The sequence below is a fragment of the Microtus oregoni genome, unplaced genomic scaffold, assembly GCF_018167655.1.
Source record: "Microtus oregoni isolate MIOR12 unplaced genomic scaffold, Mior012 000127F_ref0000509, whole genome shotgun sequence".
Classification (NCBI taxonomy): domain Eukaryota; kingdom Metazoa; phylum Chordata; class Mammalia; order Rodentia; family Cricetidae; genus Microtus; species Microtus oregoni.
The window spans coordinates 2,037,579-2,056,370 of NW_024544770.1; the positions used below are offsets into that span (position 1 = coordinate 2,037,579).

The window sequence follows — 18,792 nt, forward strand, 5'->3', positions numbered from 1 at the left end:
TCTTTGGAGCCTGTCCTGAAACTTGCTCTGCAGACCAGGCTGGCCTCGAACTCACAGAGATATGACTGCCTCTGTCTCCCGAGTGCTGGGATTAAAGGCGTGCGCATCACTGCCAGGCCCACCCCAGATTCTTACAAGTAAAGTAAAATCTATTACTATAGATTTCTTTTCCAGATTGTTCTGTTGATAGAACCTTACAAATAGAAACTTACCCAAGATCTTCAGGCAAATTAAACTTTGGGAAAGAATCTTGAAAAGTTTTGACCTTGAAAAGACAACTTGTTGAAATTAAATTCATATCCATGGTAGAAAATGCACTTGGGTGACCCAGTGACATAGCTTAGTGGGTAAAGGCACCTGCTGCTAATCCTAATAACTTGTGAAATTCCCAGAACCCAAATGGCAGGCATGGGGGTGGGGGGATAAATTGCCATAATACATTTTTTTTTAAAGAAAATGCACTTTGGTTAATGCCTGGCGTGCAGCAAAGGCCTTCACTGATTCCCAGCACCATATGAAACAGGCTTGGTAGCGGTGGCCATTCTTTGACCTGAATGCTTGGGGAGTAGAGGCAGAAAGATCAGAAGTTCAATCAACGCTATCTTCAGCTGCATAAGGAGACAGGGAGTTGAAGTCAGCGTGGACAAGAAACTATAACGTGTGTGTGTGTGTGTGTGTGTGTGTGTGTGTGTGTGTGTGTGTGTGTGTGTGTGTGTGTCTCCCCCTAGGAACACCAATACAGATACAGCTTTTAGGTCCCCATTTCTGTTTAGATATCAGTTAACCATTTTGAATTTACTGTATGCCAAGACTGTGCTAAAGTGTGGGGTTGTTCTATTTTACAGACAAGAAAACCAATGTAGAGGATTGACATGTTTTTCTCAAAATGTTAAGAAAAAAAAATCTAACTCGAGGTTTGCCTGACTCCAGAAGCCTAGCTATTTGACAGTTGCTCCACATAACCAGTCTAGTCTTTCTCCCTTCAGTAAGAAAGGCTAAAGGCAGCCCACACTGATAGGAGTGGTCCCAAATCACACACAATGTTTAACTGCCCTCATGATCGGAAATCGCTCGCTTGTGTAACGAATATCTCTCCTAACAACCTGGAAATTCATTTCCTCTTGACTGGGTTTTTCACTCAGACTGTTCCTTGGCAGCTTTCCTGATATCAAAACAGTCATTGGGATCCTATTCCTACACTCCGGGAGGTCTTGGACTTGTTGGCCTCTGCCTGGAGTGTGCTCTCTGGCTTCTTTGAACCCCCCTTCCCAGACTGTGCTGAGTTGGGCATGTCTCGGGAGTGAAAAAGTGACACTTGAGAACATACTGGTTTATTATTACACAAAGAAGAGTAAAATTAACCACGTGCGATGTCCTGGAATGCCAACGGCAGGAGAGCACCCCCTTGCTTACCCTGTCTGCCTTTTTCTTATTTCTCTGCTATTCTCACCTCTGAAGCTGCTGGTTCATCTATTTCAAGGATGTGTGCATTGTTCAAAAAAAAAAAAAAAAAGGCTCCTGCTCCCCAGTGTTTCCCCGTTACTGTTGGAGTTCTGTTTTGTTTTTAAGTGGACTCTCCTGGCTCCTTTCAGGACCAAACCGAAAAACGAGTGCAGTGTCTGTTGTCAATGGCTGATCTGTGGCTGAATGTGTTTCTCTTCCCAGAAAAGGTACTTGATCTTTAAACCAAGCTCTTCGGTGCCTTTAAATGAGGGGACTGGGGTGTTCACAGTGTCATCAGCTAGTCTTTTGTGGGAGCTGCTACTCCATCTTCTTTCATCCCATTCCCCCAAGCAAACTCAGGCAAAGTTACAAGGAGCCTTTTCTCTCTGTACTGCTGCCCTTTGTCTCCAGCGGCTCTTGCTGGAGTGTTTTAGGCATCTCAGAGTGGTAAGTGCGAATAAATGGTGTGCTTGCCAGGCCACTCATTTGCCATGTAATGTGACACCTTGCTACCTCTGCGCTCTTTTTTTAAAAATTTATGTTTTTATTGAAAATTTCCACTCCTCCCCATCTCCCACTTTCCTCCTCCCCCCCCCCACACACTCTTTTTTTTTAATTTAATTTATTTATTTATTAAAGATTTCTGTCTCTTCCCCGCCACCGCCTCCCAATTCCCTCCCCCTCCCCCAATTAAGTCCCCCCCCCCCCCCTCAGCCCGAAAAGCAGTCAGGGTTCCCTGTCCTGCGGAAAGTCCAAGGAACCCCCACCTCCATCCAGGTCTAGTAAGTATACAAATGCTCTTAGTGTTCTCTCTCTGCAAGATCATGAGTGTGTGTGGACTTCTTCAAAGCCCTCCTGGGTGGCTTGTGAAGTGACAAGAGGGTCATTGTGAAGAAACGGGACTTCAGGGGTAACAAAAAAAAAAAAGCAGCAACTCTCTCCTCAAAAGGACGGGAGAATGTGCCTTTGTACCATGTTTCCTGCTTTGTCAAAGCCCTGCTTGTCATCTAGGGCATTGACTCTTGCAACAGAAAATGGTGAGAGAGAGTCTGGGTTCCCAGAAGTGTGGTCAGCTGTGGGAGGAAGCGGGCGTGGTCAGATCAGGGTCTCCCTAGCAGTGTACCTGATAGCCACCTGCTAATCCTTTATCAGCAATCACACCACAACTAAATGAACTACCACTCAGGGCAGAAGAGAGAGATAACCCGCTGGACTTCCTGTTTGAAGTTCCTTTCCTTCTTGAGATAACACTAGGTCTCCTCAAAGCCAGGGAGCCGCTTGGAGGGACCAGGCTCGGCGAGGGCCAGGCTTCAGCCAGCTGAGGAGAAAGATACACACTTTACAGTCTGGCCTCTGTGGTCAGGGCAGGCATCCATTACAGGCATAAAAAGATCCTCAGCTCATCCGGAGAGAGGAAGCAATTGGTCCTGCAAAGCCTCATTTACCCCTCCTATGTAAGACCCATACCACTCCTCCAACACTGCGTTTATACCCTAGAGACAAGAGGGCCCAGGATACCTGGATTTACTCTGCTGCTGTCCCAGAAATCTCCGAAGAACTACCTAAAGGAAGGAGAGAGTGGAGGGCAGGTGGAGCCCCGTGAGCCCCAGGGTCACTCCTTCTCTTGGAGCCCTGCAGAGGGTCTGGTGAGAACAACTCTGGAGGTTAATGGCTTACCAATGCAGCGAAGCCCTATTTCCTCCTCAGCATGGCTCTTCATTCTCTTTCCCAAGCTCCCGTAGAACTTTCAGCTGGAAGAAATAGGCTTGGTTATTCAATCATCCTTCAACCTTCCCAGGCTCAAATAGTGTTGGATCCTTATTTCAAATGGCTTGGGATTGAAGAGGATTTACATAAATATTTGTTCCTGACACCTGTGATCTTAGGCACCCCCCCCCCCATCTCGTCGGGGACAGTCTGTTCTGCTTTGTACTAAAGTTATGTGTGCATGACTTCTCTTCCCACCTAAGCTGCCTGTCGACTTCCTCCACCGTTCATTCCTGTCGCCCTCAGAGCCCTGACTTGGCACATTTTACACGGAATACAAGTTCAGGCAGTGTGGCCTGGCTGACTGGCTGGCTCAGAGGCTGGACAGTTTTGAATGAGTCTTTGACTGGATTAAGGGCTTAGAATGGGACTTGCCTTTCCACTAAGAAGGCAGTTTCGGTCTCCCCACCTCCATTAATGATCACACAAGAATGGGTCACTAGGGCCCAAAGAGGGGAAAACATGAGTCATTCTAGTATCAGAGGAAAGAAAGAGGCCAAAAACATCTCTCTTTGTACAAGGTCCAGAGCCATGAGGCGGGGGCATTAACACAATGGCCTTTACTATGCCCTCAGCCTATGGTTAATCTAAATTACTTTATGATGGATGGCAGGGCAATGAAGGAGCTGGAAACTGTTCAGTTTGGACCAGGACTCAGGACATTTCTAGGAAGCCATTCAGAGCAAGACTTTCCTTGCTCAACCAACCAAAGGGACCCATGGCTTTTTCCCAGGTGGGCTGTGATTTTCCTAGCCGAGGATGAACTTTTAATTCCTCCCATTTAAACTTTCTTGATTTAAAAAGGCTGTAGGGCTGGGCAGTGGTGGTGCACCCCATTAATCCCAGCACTCAGGAGGCAGAGACAGGTGGATCTCTGTGAATTCGAGGCCAGCCTGGTCTACAGAGCAAGTTCCAGGACAAGCAAAGCTATGGAGAAACACTGTCTTGGAAAGAAAGAGCAAAAGAAAGGAAAGAAGAAAGAAAGAAAGAAAAGGAAGGAAGGGAGGGAGGGAGGAAGGGAGGGAGGGAGGGAGGGAGGGAGGAAGGAAGGAAGGAAGGAAGGAAGGAAGGAAGGAAGGAAGGAAGGAAGAAAGGAAGGAAGGAAAAGAAAAAAGAAGAAAAGAAAGCCTATGGGAGACACCAGGACATCCTAAACAAAGGGCAAGTAGTTGGCTCACTTCCCTCATGAACTCTTGTAGGCCATGGCAACCAGAGAGCAGGAGTCTTCAAATGTGAAGAACAATACCCTCACATAGCTTCTTGGATTAGAATCACAGATCCATGTTACCATGGGAATAGTTGCCAAGCTTCTATCCAGATTCTGACCCTGGAAACTCAGAGGCTTTATTCACCTCCTTGGTCCTCCATTTCATCTCCTGTGAAAAACCTACTGCCCTGAGGTGTTTGAGAGGATGAAAATGCCTTGATTGTCACATGGTGGGTAATCAGAGCCAGCCATACTCAGGAGCCATCAAGGAAGAGTCGTCAAAGCTAACCCATCTTTCAGCCTCCATTTGTCCCAAGTCAAGCACAGGGAATTCTGGTACCAGACAAGAGATGACTTCTTACCATGCAGCGGGTCCTCCTTTACCCTGACCTTCCTTCTAAATGGACTTGGATGCTGTCTTCAATCCTGTGCACCAAAGAGGGTCCACTTCAGTCGTGCAAGGCTGGCATTTGTAATAACCAGCTGCTATATGCGGATGCCCACTACTAAGTTCAAGGACTGGCAAAGCCGTACTCATAGGGCCCCACTACTTTTAGTGTTGTATCCCTTCTTCATGGGCTTTGTTGTTGCCTTATAAAGTCAAATCATTGGAATCCCTAACTTCCCCAGAGTTAGAGGATTTAGAACTGAGATACTGGATCTTAGATGACAACCTGGCACCCCCTGCTGAGACAGCTAGCATGGTAGGAGCAGCAAGCAGTAATGCTTTATGAATTCCCACTTCCCAAGATCACCTTCCTGGGTGAACAGGGGAGCCTGCAAGTCTCATTGCTCCTTTGCAGGCCCTAAGTAAATTTCTTTAAACTACATGGGAATTTCTGGAAGGCTGTTCTTATTGGCTGTGAAAATTGTTGGATCAGCAGGGTCCTATTTTCAGAGTCAAGAGACTAGGCCACTAACTCCAGCTATGTAGCCCTGGGGAAACCTTTACTTGTTTGGGTCTTCATTTTCCTATATGGCAAATGGAGGTAATCAGGTCAGGTTCAGCTTCCTCATGTTCGTCGGTTGGAGAATGAGAGGAAATAGGCACATGACCATTTAATAACCAACTCCAATTAAGTTTTTGAGAAAGAACAAGGCCTGGGCAAGATGAAGACTTCATTTCTTTTTTGGGAGTCTTGTCATCTAGTCTGGTTGTATTCTCAAAATCTAGAATTTTCTGTGCACCCTTGTGCACAGAGAAACAGCCCCCCACCTGCCCCTCCTAACCCAATTCCTTTCCACCACATGCGCCCTGTCTTAACCCTTTTTAGTCAATAAAACAATTGCTCAATCAACAAGCATTTATTGATCATCTTGTGTGTGCCCAGCACTGTGACACTCTTGGGTATACATACAGACAGGTCGAAGATATAACAACGGCCCTCGAGTACTTACAGTGAACTTTTGATATCAGACAGACAGACACACACACACACACACACACACACACACACACACACACACACACACACACAAACACACACACACGTGCACATTCGAGGACTATCTAGTTATCAATCAAAATTATGACTAATAAGTGATTTATATATTGGGGAATTTGAGGAGGGAGCCGTACGAGCAGGAAGGAGTGGTCCGAGAAGGCTCATTGAAGGAAATGATGCCGAGCAAGTTCTCCAAGCATGGGGATGTGAAGAGGAAATGGCTTCCAGGTCAGTAAAACAGCTTGAACATAGGTAACACGGTAGAAAAAAGAAAGACATGGTGGAGGAAACCTCATAGACGGGCCTCCCTGGCTGGCACTGAGGTTTGGACGAGGTGTGCTGGGCATCTTCTGAAGCTGGTGATAATAGGCTGGTGGGGGAAAAGTCTGTTTCTGGTCCTCACCTATCACAGGGGAAATGGAGCTTTTTTAAGACCTTGAAAGCGAAACAGTTCAGCTGAGAAGCATGCTCTGTCCCCCCACCTCAAGCACAATCCCAGACGGCAGTTCACCTATCACTCAGGTCATAGATGTCCACCCTGGAGACCTTGCATACCTGCCAAAATACCTTCTGATGGGTGACGACATGAATATTAAAAGTGACCAACAACTTATCTGGCGCTATGGTCTTTCAAAGGCTCTGTAGTGCTCTGGGTATAGACCCGAACGAAGGGTTCCTTTTCCGTTAAGTCTGAAGTTTCTGATAGGGCTTCCTCTATGAAACAGTAGGAGCACATACAACAGCCACTATCAATGTCCACCCAGCTTCTTAGATACCGAAGTCCTTATTCTTTCTTGGCCAGGGTTAAGGCGTAGTATCTAGTTCTAGAAAAACTGGTTTACTGTCCCCAAGGAAACCTTTGTCTGGGGCTCCAAGTCTTGTGTCTTAGCCAGGAGGTTAGACCAGACACCCCAGAGGGCGGCAGGTGGCTCGGGTGGTAGTTGTTAACTGCAGCTTCTTGACCATGCCTCCGTGGAGTCAGAGTGCTGCAGCCTTGTGCTTTCTTGCAGGAAGTGATTCTGATTGTTTGGTGGTCCCAGGCGGCCTCCCATCCTGCACCCGCTTGCTTTCTGCTGGATGCCATTAGATAGCTTTCCTTCAGTTCATTCACAGCCCGGTCTGGACGCGGTTACATTCATAACAAAAGTGGGAGAGAGGCCTCAGGGCCTGCTTCTGATCAGTCTATTTCTTGGGATGGAGGTTTGAGAAGGGAGCTAGAGCCATGCTCACAGAAGCCACCACTTTTTCTTCTCTCTGTCCCCCAGCGATTGAGTTAAGAGCCAACATTAGCCAGAGGCAGAAGGTCTTCTGATCACAGACGTTCAATCAGTGGGTTATGATTAGTGGGTTAGGGGCATAGATTTCCAGGTAAACCAAAGATCAGAAGGCATCTCTGGGTTTAGCCAAAAGTGGTTCTAGATTGAGCATTCAAGGTACAGAGGTGCCTTAGTGAGGCAAGGTAAGGGAACTAGAAAGGCTGGCTTGGTGAGTGTCCTTGGCAATTCCATCTCCACACTGTCACACCAGTCCCCGTCTCTGCCTTCACTCCATCCAATAGCCAAAGTTGATCTATCCTCAGCAGCACCTTACACACGATTCAGTGGCAATATCCCTTGCCTGCGACCCTCGGGACATTGTCCACTATTTGTTTTTGCAGTCCCAGACCCCACCCCAGCCCACCCCTAGCTCTGGCCCCTGGTTCTTCACACATACCCAGTCAAGCTGTAGGAGTTGAACTCACTCTTGGCTTTGGGCTGTTGGCTAGGCCTTGGAGAGCTCCTAGTAGCAAGAGGCTGGGCCTGGTAGCCATCATAGTAGTTGGTACGATTCCCCTGAGAAGAGCAGGAAAAGCAGAGGATGACTCCAGCCACCAGGGAGAACAGGGCTGAAATAATGCCCAAGTAAAGAGCCTCTCCAATCTCGAATTTCATGCTATCAGGAACCAGTGGTGAGTAGAAGTCCCGAAGGATGCTGTGAAGATTCCAGGCAACTGGGATAAAACCCAGGATGCCGCCGAGGATGAAGAAAACTCCACCCACAACAGCCACTCTGTCCTTAGCTCGAGATTCCTGGCAGAACACTGTGCATCTCATGCCCACCACAGAGATAATGCAAGCCAGTGAGGACATAGCACTGGATGTCACCATCATGGCCTGGGCAGCCTGGATGTCTGCAGGAAGTCCTAGAAGAGTACTGTAGATATCACACTGGGTGATGCCCGTACTGTGCGTAGCACACTCCATCCAGAGGCCCTTGGAAAAGCCAACGGCTGTCACAATGCTGGCACCAACATAAGAACTTGTTCGCCAGTTGGGAAGCAGCATGGCAATCGATGTGCCTAAGAGACCCAAAAGGCCTAGGATGTAACCCACCAGTTGGACGCCAAGGGAGGCCATGGCAGACCTCTCAATATAAGTCTCTTCGGAGCCCGTTCGCTCGTCTTTTGTCTGCTGCTCTTGTTTCTTGGGTCCCGGACTCTAATCCCTCATTTCACAGTGTCTCTGGCAAGCTGACTTCTTTCCTTCTTACAAGTGTCTGTGGGTGGCCACAAGCAGGCTCAAGAAGGCATCTAGAAAACCTTAAAAAAAAAAACCACCATAAACCAGATTAAATATTGACCAGAAGCTTATGAGAAACCAGAAAACGCTGGATGCCTTTTGACCTTTGTTATCTTTAAAAATAACACATGAGAAAGGAAAAAAAAAAACTTTGGAGGTAGAGCCAAAATGTCATCACCTCCTGCGTAGGCACATGCTTTACGTTGGCAGTCAAACAAAGGCAGGGGCCAGACAGGTGGCTGCTTTCCAAGAAGGTAGTGATGGCAAGAGCACTTGTGCTGTGTTAATGCCACTGCTAGTCTCCAAGGCCTGCTATTTAACATATTGCCAAGCAACTGCACCACAGGGCCCCTCAAATGCAGTCTGAGGCCAAACTCCAGGAGACTGGATCGTGTGGAACAAGTCTTAGAATGTGGCTTTGGACTCCAGCCTGCTAGCAGCTGCTAATAGCCAAGGGACTAAAAAGGGTACTGGCTTAGCCCAGAATCATTTTGCCTAAGGCAATAATGTACTTCCAGGGCAGATCAGGGTGAGCAGCAAAGCTTCCTGTCCATTCTCTGAGCGATCAGGTCTTTCTAGCCTTGTCCAGATCTATCCCTCCCTGCAAGGTAGGATAAGGGTCCCCAAAGGTATAGGACACTGGCTATTTCCTGTCTCCACTCCGAACAGATGATCCCATGGCCATCCTCTCAAATGACATGGGAGGTCTCTAGAGAAAAGCTGTTCCAGGTCCTAGGAGTCCTCCAAGTCCCTGGTTTGTCAGAGACAGCAGAAAAAGAGGAGGGAAAAAAAACTGCTCCCGGGTTAGTGGGCTTCACAAGAGGTAGTAAGCGGGCATTCAGTGACAGATGGGATTTTGCAGCATTAGCAGCTTTCTCACTCTTGTCCAAGGCTCAAGGTACAAAGGTCACACACCTCCCCCCACCTTCTGCAAGACTGTTCAGCCCACTGATTTTTCAACCCAATACAGCATTGCTACTCCATCTCCACCTTCCTCCAAAAATCTGGGGGTCGGGGCTAGAGAAGTAGCTCAGTGGTTAAGAGCACTAGTAGCTCTTCCAGAGGACCTAGGTTCAATTCCCAGCATCTACGTGGGGGCTCATAACTGTCTGTAACTCCAGCTCTAGGTCCGATTCGCTTTTCTGGCCTGCAGGTGCTGGCACACACGTGACACATAGACTACATACAGGCAAAGCACAGACACACACACACACACACACACACACACACACACACACACACACACACACATACATATAAACTAGAACAAGCAAATGTTTTAAAATCTCTCCCGTTGCTCAGGGATCCATTCTTTCCTGAATTAAAACTCTAGAAATAAGCAAGCACATCTACTCGGTTACCTAATCTCTTCCCTATCCAAATCTGAATTTTCTGTGGAAACTCTTCCAATAGTCAGCACAGGCAAAGGGATCTTCTAATAAAAAAATTCCGGGAGGATTGGGATTTAGCTCAGTGGGAGCATGGAAAATCTCCTGACAACCTCATTTGACATCTTCAAAAGAACACAGCACCCCCACCCCGTACCTCCTGATCAGTTCTTGCCTGGGTTTCATATTGTTACCAAATGGTAACCCTCCCCATCCAGACCAGTATCCTAGGAGTGAACCTTGACACCCTGCTCCTGTTTACCCTTGCACAACTATGAAGCTCTGCTAGTTCTGTCTTCTGAGCTACTTGGAATGTGTGACTCTCGCTTCTCATCCCCACCAGTGCTTTCTAGTGCAGGACTTCAGCATTCTACCTTCCTCGCCTCGGGAAACAGTAGTTTTGTGGTTGCTCTTACTTGCAGCCCTCTCTTCCGATTTAGTCTCCATATGGTTGCCATGGTGATCTTTCAGCACATTAATCTGAAGAAGTCATTTGAGTGTGTGTCTACATGTGCCGACATGTAGGTGTGTGGACACACACACAAATAAATATTCACAGGGTGGGAAGAGGGATGCCACTTGACGCATAGACCGATGGAGACTAGACATTGACTTCAGGTATTTTCTTGATTTTTCTCCATCTTATGTTTTGATTTTTTTCTTTTCAGTTTTTTCGAGACAGGGTTTCTCTGTGTATCCTTGTCTGTCCTGGAACTTGCTCTTGTAGACCAGGCTGGCCTTGAACTCACAGCGATTCACCTACCTCTGCTTCCCGAGTGCTGGGATTAAGGGCGTGCACCACCACGGCCCAGCATGTTTTGAGTTTTTGGTAATTTATTTTATCATGCATCTATGCATACATGTGCATGCATGTGGAGGTCAGAGGACAACTTGTGGGGCGTTGGTTCTCTTCTTCCACCATGTGAGTTACGGTATCAAATGCAAGCTGTTAGACTTGGCCGCAAGTGCCTTTACCCACTGAGCTACATCCTCACCCTCTGCCTTTTTTTAATTTTTTTTTTTTTGAGCTGTTCTTCTCGCTGAACCTGGAGCTTGTTGTTTTGGCTGGCAAGTGAAGCCTTGCAATCTTCCTCCTCCTCTCCCACTCTGAGTGAACACACCTCCACATCCAGATTTTTTTACATTTCTCTGAACTCGAGTCTTCATGCTTTCACAACAAGTCACTACTCTTAAGACATTCCAGTGACCCACTATTGCCCAAAGGGAAAAAAAATCCAAATTTGTTTGCACTCCATGAGCCCCAGGATTGTCCTCTTGCTATTCACCCGCTCATACTCCACACTGTGGCTGAGCTAAATTGCTCTCCGCACTTCCGTCATGCCATGTGGTGTTTTGCTCCCACGTCTGAGCACAGGCTGTACTGTAAGGAATGTCTTGAGGACTTGGCTTGGATCTCTTTCATTCTAGACATGGTCCAGTGCCCCTCTTCTATATTTTCTCTGAAGATTTTTTTTATGTATGTAAATGTCTTGCCTTGTGAAATGTCTGTGTGCCCATATGTGCAGGGTACCAAAAGAGGGCATTGGATTCCCTGGAACTAGGGTTATAGATGGTTATAAGCCAATGTGTAGGTGCTGAGATTTGAACCTGGGTCCTCTGGAAGAACATTCAATGCCATTCACCACTGAAGCATCTCTCCAGGACTCTCTTTTATATTATTTTAGTACCTTATATTCATGTACTTCCATCATCACCATAACGGCAGTAATTACAACAACGCACATACTACTTATTGCTTCCTTTTCGTTAGTTTTTGTTTTGTTTTGAGACAGCATTTCACTATTTAGGCCAGACCTGCCTGGAACCCACTGTGTAGCCCGAACTAGCCTCAAACATGTGGTCTTCTTACCTCAGCCATCCAAGTGATAGGAATACAGGCATGCACCATTGTGCCAGGATATATAGTGTTTCTCATGAGACTATTATAAGCACTTTATGTGTTGATTAATTATTAACCATTTCATGATAGATACACGAATACTCTCTACTGCATAATAGGCAAGAAAACTAAGGTCATGACATACTTGTGTTATATTGTAATTTCCTGCTTAAATTCATTTTTCTCTGCTTGTATGGGAGGTACTTGATGGTAGCAATGGTCTCTTATTTATGTCTGTACTTCATACGCCTTACACAGTGCCTTAACCCTAAATAACTGTTTAAACATGCTTTTGGGGGGAAAAAACAGAGACTGGGTCTTTCTCTGTGACCCTACCGGTCTGGTACTTGCTATGTAATCCAGGTTGCCCTTGGGCTCCTACCTTTATCTCCTAAATGCTGGGATTACAAGTTTGCACCAGCTCGCCTAGCCGCTTAATGAAAGAATAAAAACAGTAAGCAGGTTTCAAGGGCCCCGGGAGACTATAATGAGTCCGTGAACATTGCAGAGAAAGGATTACCAAGATGTTGCCCGCGAGAGAATGAAGGGGATCTGAAGAAGACGGGATACCTAGAGGAGGACAAGATGGAGAAATACAGTGGCGCTCCTCTGTCTTTTCCTCCCTCCCTCCCTTCATTTGTTGACTATCTTGCCTGTTCAGTTGAAGGGGAAAAGCATGCTAGACTTGTGACATGCTTTCGCAGCGGAAGACACAGCCTTGGTAGCCCTGTCCATCAGCGCTGCTGTGATAGCGGTGTCTGTGCAAAGCAAGGCAGGTGCCAGCGCCCATGTAGCAAACTTTGCCATGCACAGCTACGACAAGGGGCTAGTCCTTTCCTGGCACTGGTTTTCTTTTGCTCCTCTAGTCACAACAGTGCCTATCCAGGTCTCAGAGGCACATCTCAGCAAGGCTCCGACGTAAGCATCTTCCCGGTGAATAGTTCACATTTTCAACACTTTTAAAAGCACCCTTCCCCACTACTGCCCCTTTATTATGCAGCTATTACTGTCAATCTTGACCTTTCTCTTTCAGCCGGCCTTCTTAACCCCATGAATATCACTGCCACCAATTGACCTTTGCACACACTTCTCTGCTGTCGCCTTGCTTCTGCCGTTTGCTCTCCACCGAGAGTGCTCTCAACAAAGTTAATCATTTCCTGATTCTAACGTCTAACATTCGTCTATCTGCCATCTTCCCTTGCCTCTCGCCTTCTGACATCTCCCTTGTTTCCTATAGTGCTTCCAGTGCCGCCAGTCTTCTTCCTCTCTTTTTAAAGACAGGACTTCTAAATGGTGCTGTAGCTGGCTTTGATACTCACTACATAGCCCAGGCTGACTTCAGACTCCCAGTAAATTATCTTGCCTTAGCTTGACAATGGCTGTTAAATTCATACCTCTCCCATAGATCTTGCTTTTGAATTCAAGCTTTGTCTAGACAGCTGCATTTGGAATGGCCACCCACAAATGTATTAATATATTAATGGCACCCCAAACTCAACACACACAAAGCTGAAGTCTCTGCCCACTTTTTTCCATCCTCAAACTGTTCCTCACACAGTATGCCCTGTCTCAGTAGTATAATCCTCCATCCAGAAACCCAAGGCAGCAAGCCTTGATTTTTCTATCTTTCTGTTTTCTTTCTTTTTGTTCTCCTTTCTGAGATAGTATCTTGCTATATAGCCCAGACTGACTTTGAACTTGTAACAACCCTTCCTCTTTAGCCTCTGAATTCTGGGATTATAAGAATGAGCCACCACAATTGACTTCCTTGTGTTTTCTTGACATGTAATCGTATGAAGTCTTGCCAGATATACCTTCAAAATAAAACACAAGCGTATCTATTTTGCCCTCTCCACTGCCCAAACCTTAATTTAGTCCACACAGCCAACATCTCTTGTCTACTGGAAATCACATAGGCTAGATTGGTCTCGCTAATTCCACTTCAACCCTGCCCCTGCAATCAGCTATCAAGCTAGTCATGAAGGCTTTCTAAAGTGTAAATCCAGGCAGTCGTAGCTGTCATGCTGCCCCTTGTCATTCTTAAAAGACTTAGGAAACTTTTGATTCCTTTCGAGAGAAGGTTCAGTCTCCTAGGAAACCAGGGAAGGTTTTCTATCATCTGACTTCATACTTTTCTCTTGAGTTTCATCTCTAACCATTAACCTCCCATTTCATGCCTTATGCCTTTAGACTGACCTCCCTCGTCATGTGTGTGCACATACCTGTGCACACCAATTCAGCTGTATCTGAGCATCTGCCTTTGTGTCCAAGCCTTGGCATCTACCATTTGCCTGGAGACTTGCTTATTATCCTTCAGTATTAGAATCATCCATTTCTGAGAATTATTCTTGGACCTTCCTCCATTCCTTGTCCCTTCCTTTCAAACATGCAGATGGGTGGAGAAGTACCTTAAATATTTTGTTGAGAAATAACTACTGGCTCTCAGAGAAGATGCTTGGACCCCCAGCTTTCTCGGGATGGCAACAGAGCAAAGCTTGAGCCAGGCATGGTGGCAGATACCTGTAATTCCAACACTCACTTGTGGCGAGTGAGAGGCCAGCGCGGGCTACATGGGGAGTTCTGAGTCCATGTCAGCTACACAGCAAGACTCCATCTCAAAAACAAGCAACCATAACCAAAACAACAACCCTCAGGTTCCCCAAGAAAATCAAAGGTTCTCCAAGAGGATAAGCTCTCCTGAGAGCCAGGCCTGACTTAGTTTTCGTGAGAGGAAGCATCTGGAGTGCAGCCAAGAACATGCCCTACCCGAAGGCTGGATCTTCAGAGAGGGACTTGTCATCGTGCTTAGCGAGTGGGAGGAAGGGACACTGTAGGAGTTTGTTCAAATGGAAAAAGTGTCTCCCTGGGAGTTATTTCTTCCTTCCGGTCAGGAAGACAAAGTTGACAAACTAGCCCATGATTGGGTGGTGCGGTGAGCCCGGCTGGATTCATCTATGGTGAGCAGGAGAACTGAGGACAGACACCGTGAAGATGAAGGATCCTTCCCCGGGTGTCCAGAATTCTAGTCGCTTGTCTCAGTGGTACCTACAACCTGCTGAGGAAATCCTCCGAGTTTCTTATGCCTGACTTTGTTCATCAGTAGAATTAGGTAGTGAAGAGAGGAGGCCATTTTTACATACACAGAAGACTAGGAAGCTGCTATTTGAAGCAAAAGGCTTTAAAAGAAACCTTTCTTTCAGAGGTCCTTCTGAAAGTCAGGTACCACCTACCTTGAGGATTCAGAGACTCTAGGCCTTGCTAGCTGAATTCGGCTCCTGGGAGTGAAGCCAGCATCCTCCATGGCCAAAAGCTGACCAAGAAAGTTCCCCCTGACCCTTTACCTAATCTTCCTTAGGGGAGGGATTGGAACTGCAGGAGAGGATTAAGAGGGTCACGCCTGACTTAACTCCTTCTCGCCAGGGCAGTTGCCTTGATAGTCTCCCCATCTATGGTGCCTAGTGTGTCTCTATGGAAGATACGCTCAGAAACATAGGTGTGGCAGGACCATGAGAGTCTCTGGCTCAAGGAAGGACCTGATGCAGCCTCTGTTAAGAATGGAAGCCATCAAAGCCTGTTTGACGGTCATCCTCGTGTCTCCATCCCTTGATATCACAGCTCCTCAGAGGAATCTGAGACCATTTCTCTCTCCCCTGTACCCTACTCCCACATCCCAAGGGCTCAACCTTTCTGGATGAGCCGATAGATGACAGCTATGGGAATTACACCTAGAGTAAGGGATTTTATAAATTCCTTTAAAAAGAAGTTTATTTTTGTCCAGATCACCAAAGTAAAAGCACACATAGTTCAAAGCAAAAAGGAAGGATTTGTGAGACAAAAAGCCCCACCACTGTCTCCCTACCTATAGGTGCTGTGAGTGTTTTGGCTCCAACTCTATTTTTAGAACACTTGAAAAGAACAGTGTCTGAGATGGGGGCATTCATGGAAAGAGATTGAGGGGCTTGAAAGGAGACTCACAGGGGAACCCACCTTGTGTTGCCCCTCAAGCTCTTATGCCCAGGAGGGCATTGTTGCTTCCCATCCTGCTAAACCCCCTGTGGTCCGGCAAAGGGAAAGATCCAGCCCCCTTCCTCCTGTATTCTCCCGGGTTCCTTCATTTCATATGAGCTGGTCTGAAGAAAGGATCTTCTGGCCCTTCACCTTAAAAGACGGCAAAGTGTGTTACAACTTGAAGACAGCACATAGCGCCAACCCATGTGCCCACTTCCATCTCCTCTCCGCATCCCAAGGTAGCCCACCTGACTCCATCATGGGCTCCAGTGAGTGCAACGAGGTTTGAAATTGTCCAGCTAAGTGACCCTGAAGGACAGCGCCCACGTCAGGATACTTACAGAGAAGCTGTTCTTTTGAAGAGGTCCGCTGAAGAGATGGCCCTGGGGACTGAGGCCTGGGTCCTGAGGAAGGCAAACTGGTTTCAAGGGGCCACAGACTGTGTAAGGGATTTCTAATTGTTAGCCACAGCTTTGCAAAAATCCACCTGTAAGTCTAAGCCTTCTTACAGATGAGAATTAAACCCCTGGAGGCTGGAAAAAATTGAGGTACTCTTTCAAAAATGTTTGGTGGGTTTTATGTTTACCCTGTCAAAAACTCCAGCTGCGCTTTTGTGTGGTGGACCTCTGTGAGCCCAGGGGAAACCTTTGGGGAGGGGGATTGGGGCCAAGGAGGAATTTGGAACATTCCTGCTTTGGGGGAGGGAAGAGAAGGGTGTTCTATTATGCCCATTAGGTGTCCCTGGCTTGCAGCCTCAAGGCTCAGCAGGAAGTAACCCTCATAAACAGTCCTGGGTGGACTAGGGCCCAAGTGGCCTGGCACGACAGTTCTATGCTGCCAGGCCTCCAGGGACTCTTTAACTCATGGTGGCTCTTTGGTAAGGCTCCCAGCCCTACTTTGCCTCCAAGGCCAACTTTCCAAGGGAAAACATGCATATCAGAGATTTGTTATCAGAATTTTTAGGGTGAAAACCTGGGCTCTTGCAGACCCAGCAAACCATTGCCTGTACTACGTCAAAGACCCAAGTAATAGCAAAAAGCAGAAAAATTGAGATTCATGCAATACGAGGACTTTGGGAAGAATAATAAATAAAAGGGCTCAGGGATCCTGCAAGTTCATCTTCAGGGTGTTGACCTGAGGATTAGGTTTCTGTGGAAGGAAGGTGTGCAGTGATTGAGCAATCCTGGCCATGGGGCACTTCTGCCCATTTTTGATTGTCTGTATCTCTAGCGTCCCTCTGGCCTGCAAGGTGGTCTGATACCTCATGTGCAATTTCTTCCTGGGAAGCAAGTTCCTCCTTTGCCTGGACAAGGCTTCTTTCCCAACAGGCTCCACCCTTGCCCATCCCCAACCAGGCCCCCCCCCTTGTCCTTCTCCCAGCATGGGATTCCTGGGGAATTTTAATTCTTTCTGTGATTTTTTCAACAGTTTGATAGTCAAAGGGAGAGACATAAGCATCTCTTTTTAAACATATTCCCTCTGGGCTAGGGAATGTAGGTCAGCTGATAGAGAGCTTGGTTTGATTCTCAGTACCGATAAAACTGGGCATGGAGCCCCGGCCTGTAACCCCGGCATATGGGAGGTGGAGGCAGGCAGTTCAGAAAGTTTGAGAGCAGTTGAGCTATATGAGACCTGAACTCTACAGAAAGAAAGAAAGAAAGAAAGAAAGAAAGAAAGAAAGAAAGAAAGAAAGAAAGAAAGAAAGAAAGAAAGAAAGAAAGCTGACTATATGAGGGTAGTCTCTCTCTCTCTTGTCTTCTCTCCTTCCTCCTTTCTTTTCTTTGTCCCTCCTAGAAAAATAATATCTTTTCTCTTACCAAGAGAGATTACAGATGCAGTCCCTGTGGGCTCAGAGCATATCCTGCACAGTGAGCCTGACAAGGCTACCATGATAATAGGCCTCTTACACCCCACCACCAAACACAGAAGTACTAAATGCTATGCCATTTGAGCACCCTTAAAAGTTCTGTACAGTGCAATGATTAGGGTTCCTCATCAAGTGGAACACAATCATCCCCCCCCCTTTTTAAAAATTGTGACAGGTTATCTATGTAGCCCAGGCTAGCCTCAAATTCACTGTACACTTCATCTTTTCTAAAGACTGCACCATGGACTGTTCCTGTACCAATTAAAAATCAGCGCTTTTGAAACTCTCCAATACCTGCGATGCGGTCCATCATGTAAAATGATTTCTTAACCATAAACAGATATTTTGTCATATACCATTTTTTTTTGCTAGTAAAAAGAAGAAAACTCACCCTTCCATATAACTGCAACAAATCCCTAGGCCTAGAATTACTTGCCTAGAGAGTGTTCACTTGGAAGGGCTAACACAATATATATTAAGAAACTAAGATGGCTGCTGATGTCTCCAACGAAGAAACGTAAGCCCAGTGAGGTGAAAGAAGAAACTACCTAGCAACTCAAGGTGAGTTAGACCTGGTATCTAGGTGTCTGGTTGAGTAAACTTTTGGGCGGACACACTGTGATTCCCAGAGAATCCCATATAGAAATGGTCTTCAGGTCAGGGACCACTCTGCAGACCACTGTGCTGAGACTTTTTCACGCATGCTCTCACTGAGCTAACACAGAGCAGAAGCACCCCCGAGTACTAAACCTGGCCCACTCTGGACTTGGATTCTGAATCAGTGTACTTTAGGTGTTTGGTTTTTTTTTTTTAAAGTAATATCAAAGCAAACAGATTTGTTGCCTAGCAGAATTCATCGTCTTTCCTAAGATGGCCCATCCCTGCCTTGCAGGTATGAATGGGACACTGACCCCCCACCCCCACCCTGCCAAATATGCCTGCCCAAGAGACTCTTCAGGATTGTCCCCCTTGGCAGGCTGGGACAAGCTAAGGTCAGTAAGCTTACTGACTCTTCAAGCCCAGACTAATGAATCTGAAAGTGTTTTGACACTTCAAAAATGCTGGCTGGAAGCAAGATGTTTGACTTCGTGGTGCTGGGGCAGCTTATCAGCTCTCAATGATACTGGACAACTGAGGATAGGAAAAGGCAGAAATCTTACGGGCAGGCGCCAGGGCGGATGAGGATGTGGTTACTGTGTTGGCAAGCAT

The 18,792-nt window shown here is 46.7% G+C and overlaps 1 protein-coding gene across 1 annotated transcript; it reads right to left on the bottom strand.

Annotated features, from left to right (window-relative positions):
* Positions 1 to 5,703: 5,703 nt before the first annotated feature.
* Positions 5,704 to 8,398, bottom strand: LOC121444459 (claudin-2). Its single transcript, XM_041646267.1, has one exon. The coding sequence runs from the start codon at positions 8,256 to 8,258 to the stop codon at positions 7,566 to 7,568; it is 693 nt and encodes a 230-aa protein (XP_041502201.1). The 5' UTR covers positions 8,259 to 8,398; the 3' UTR covers positions 5,704 to 7,565.
* Positions 8,399 to 18,792: the final 10,394 nt, after the last annotated feature.

Bases quoted from the DNA above. Each gene is read 5' to 3' on its own strand.
- LOC121444459 (XM_041646267.1), bottom strand. From the start codon at position 8,258: ATGGCCTCCCTTGGCGTCCAACTGGTGGGTTACATCCTAGGCCTTTTG.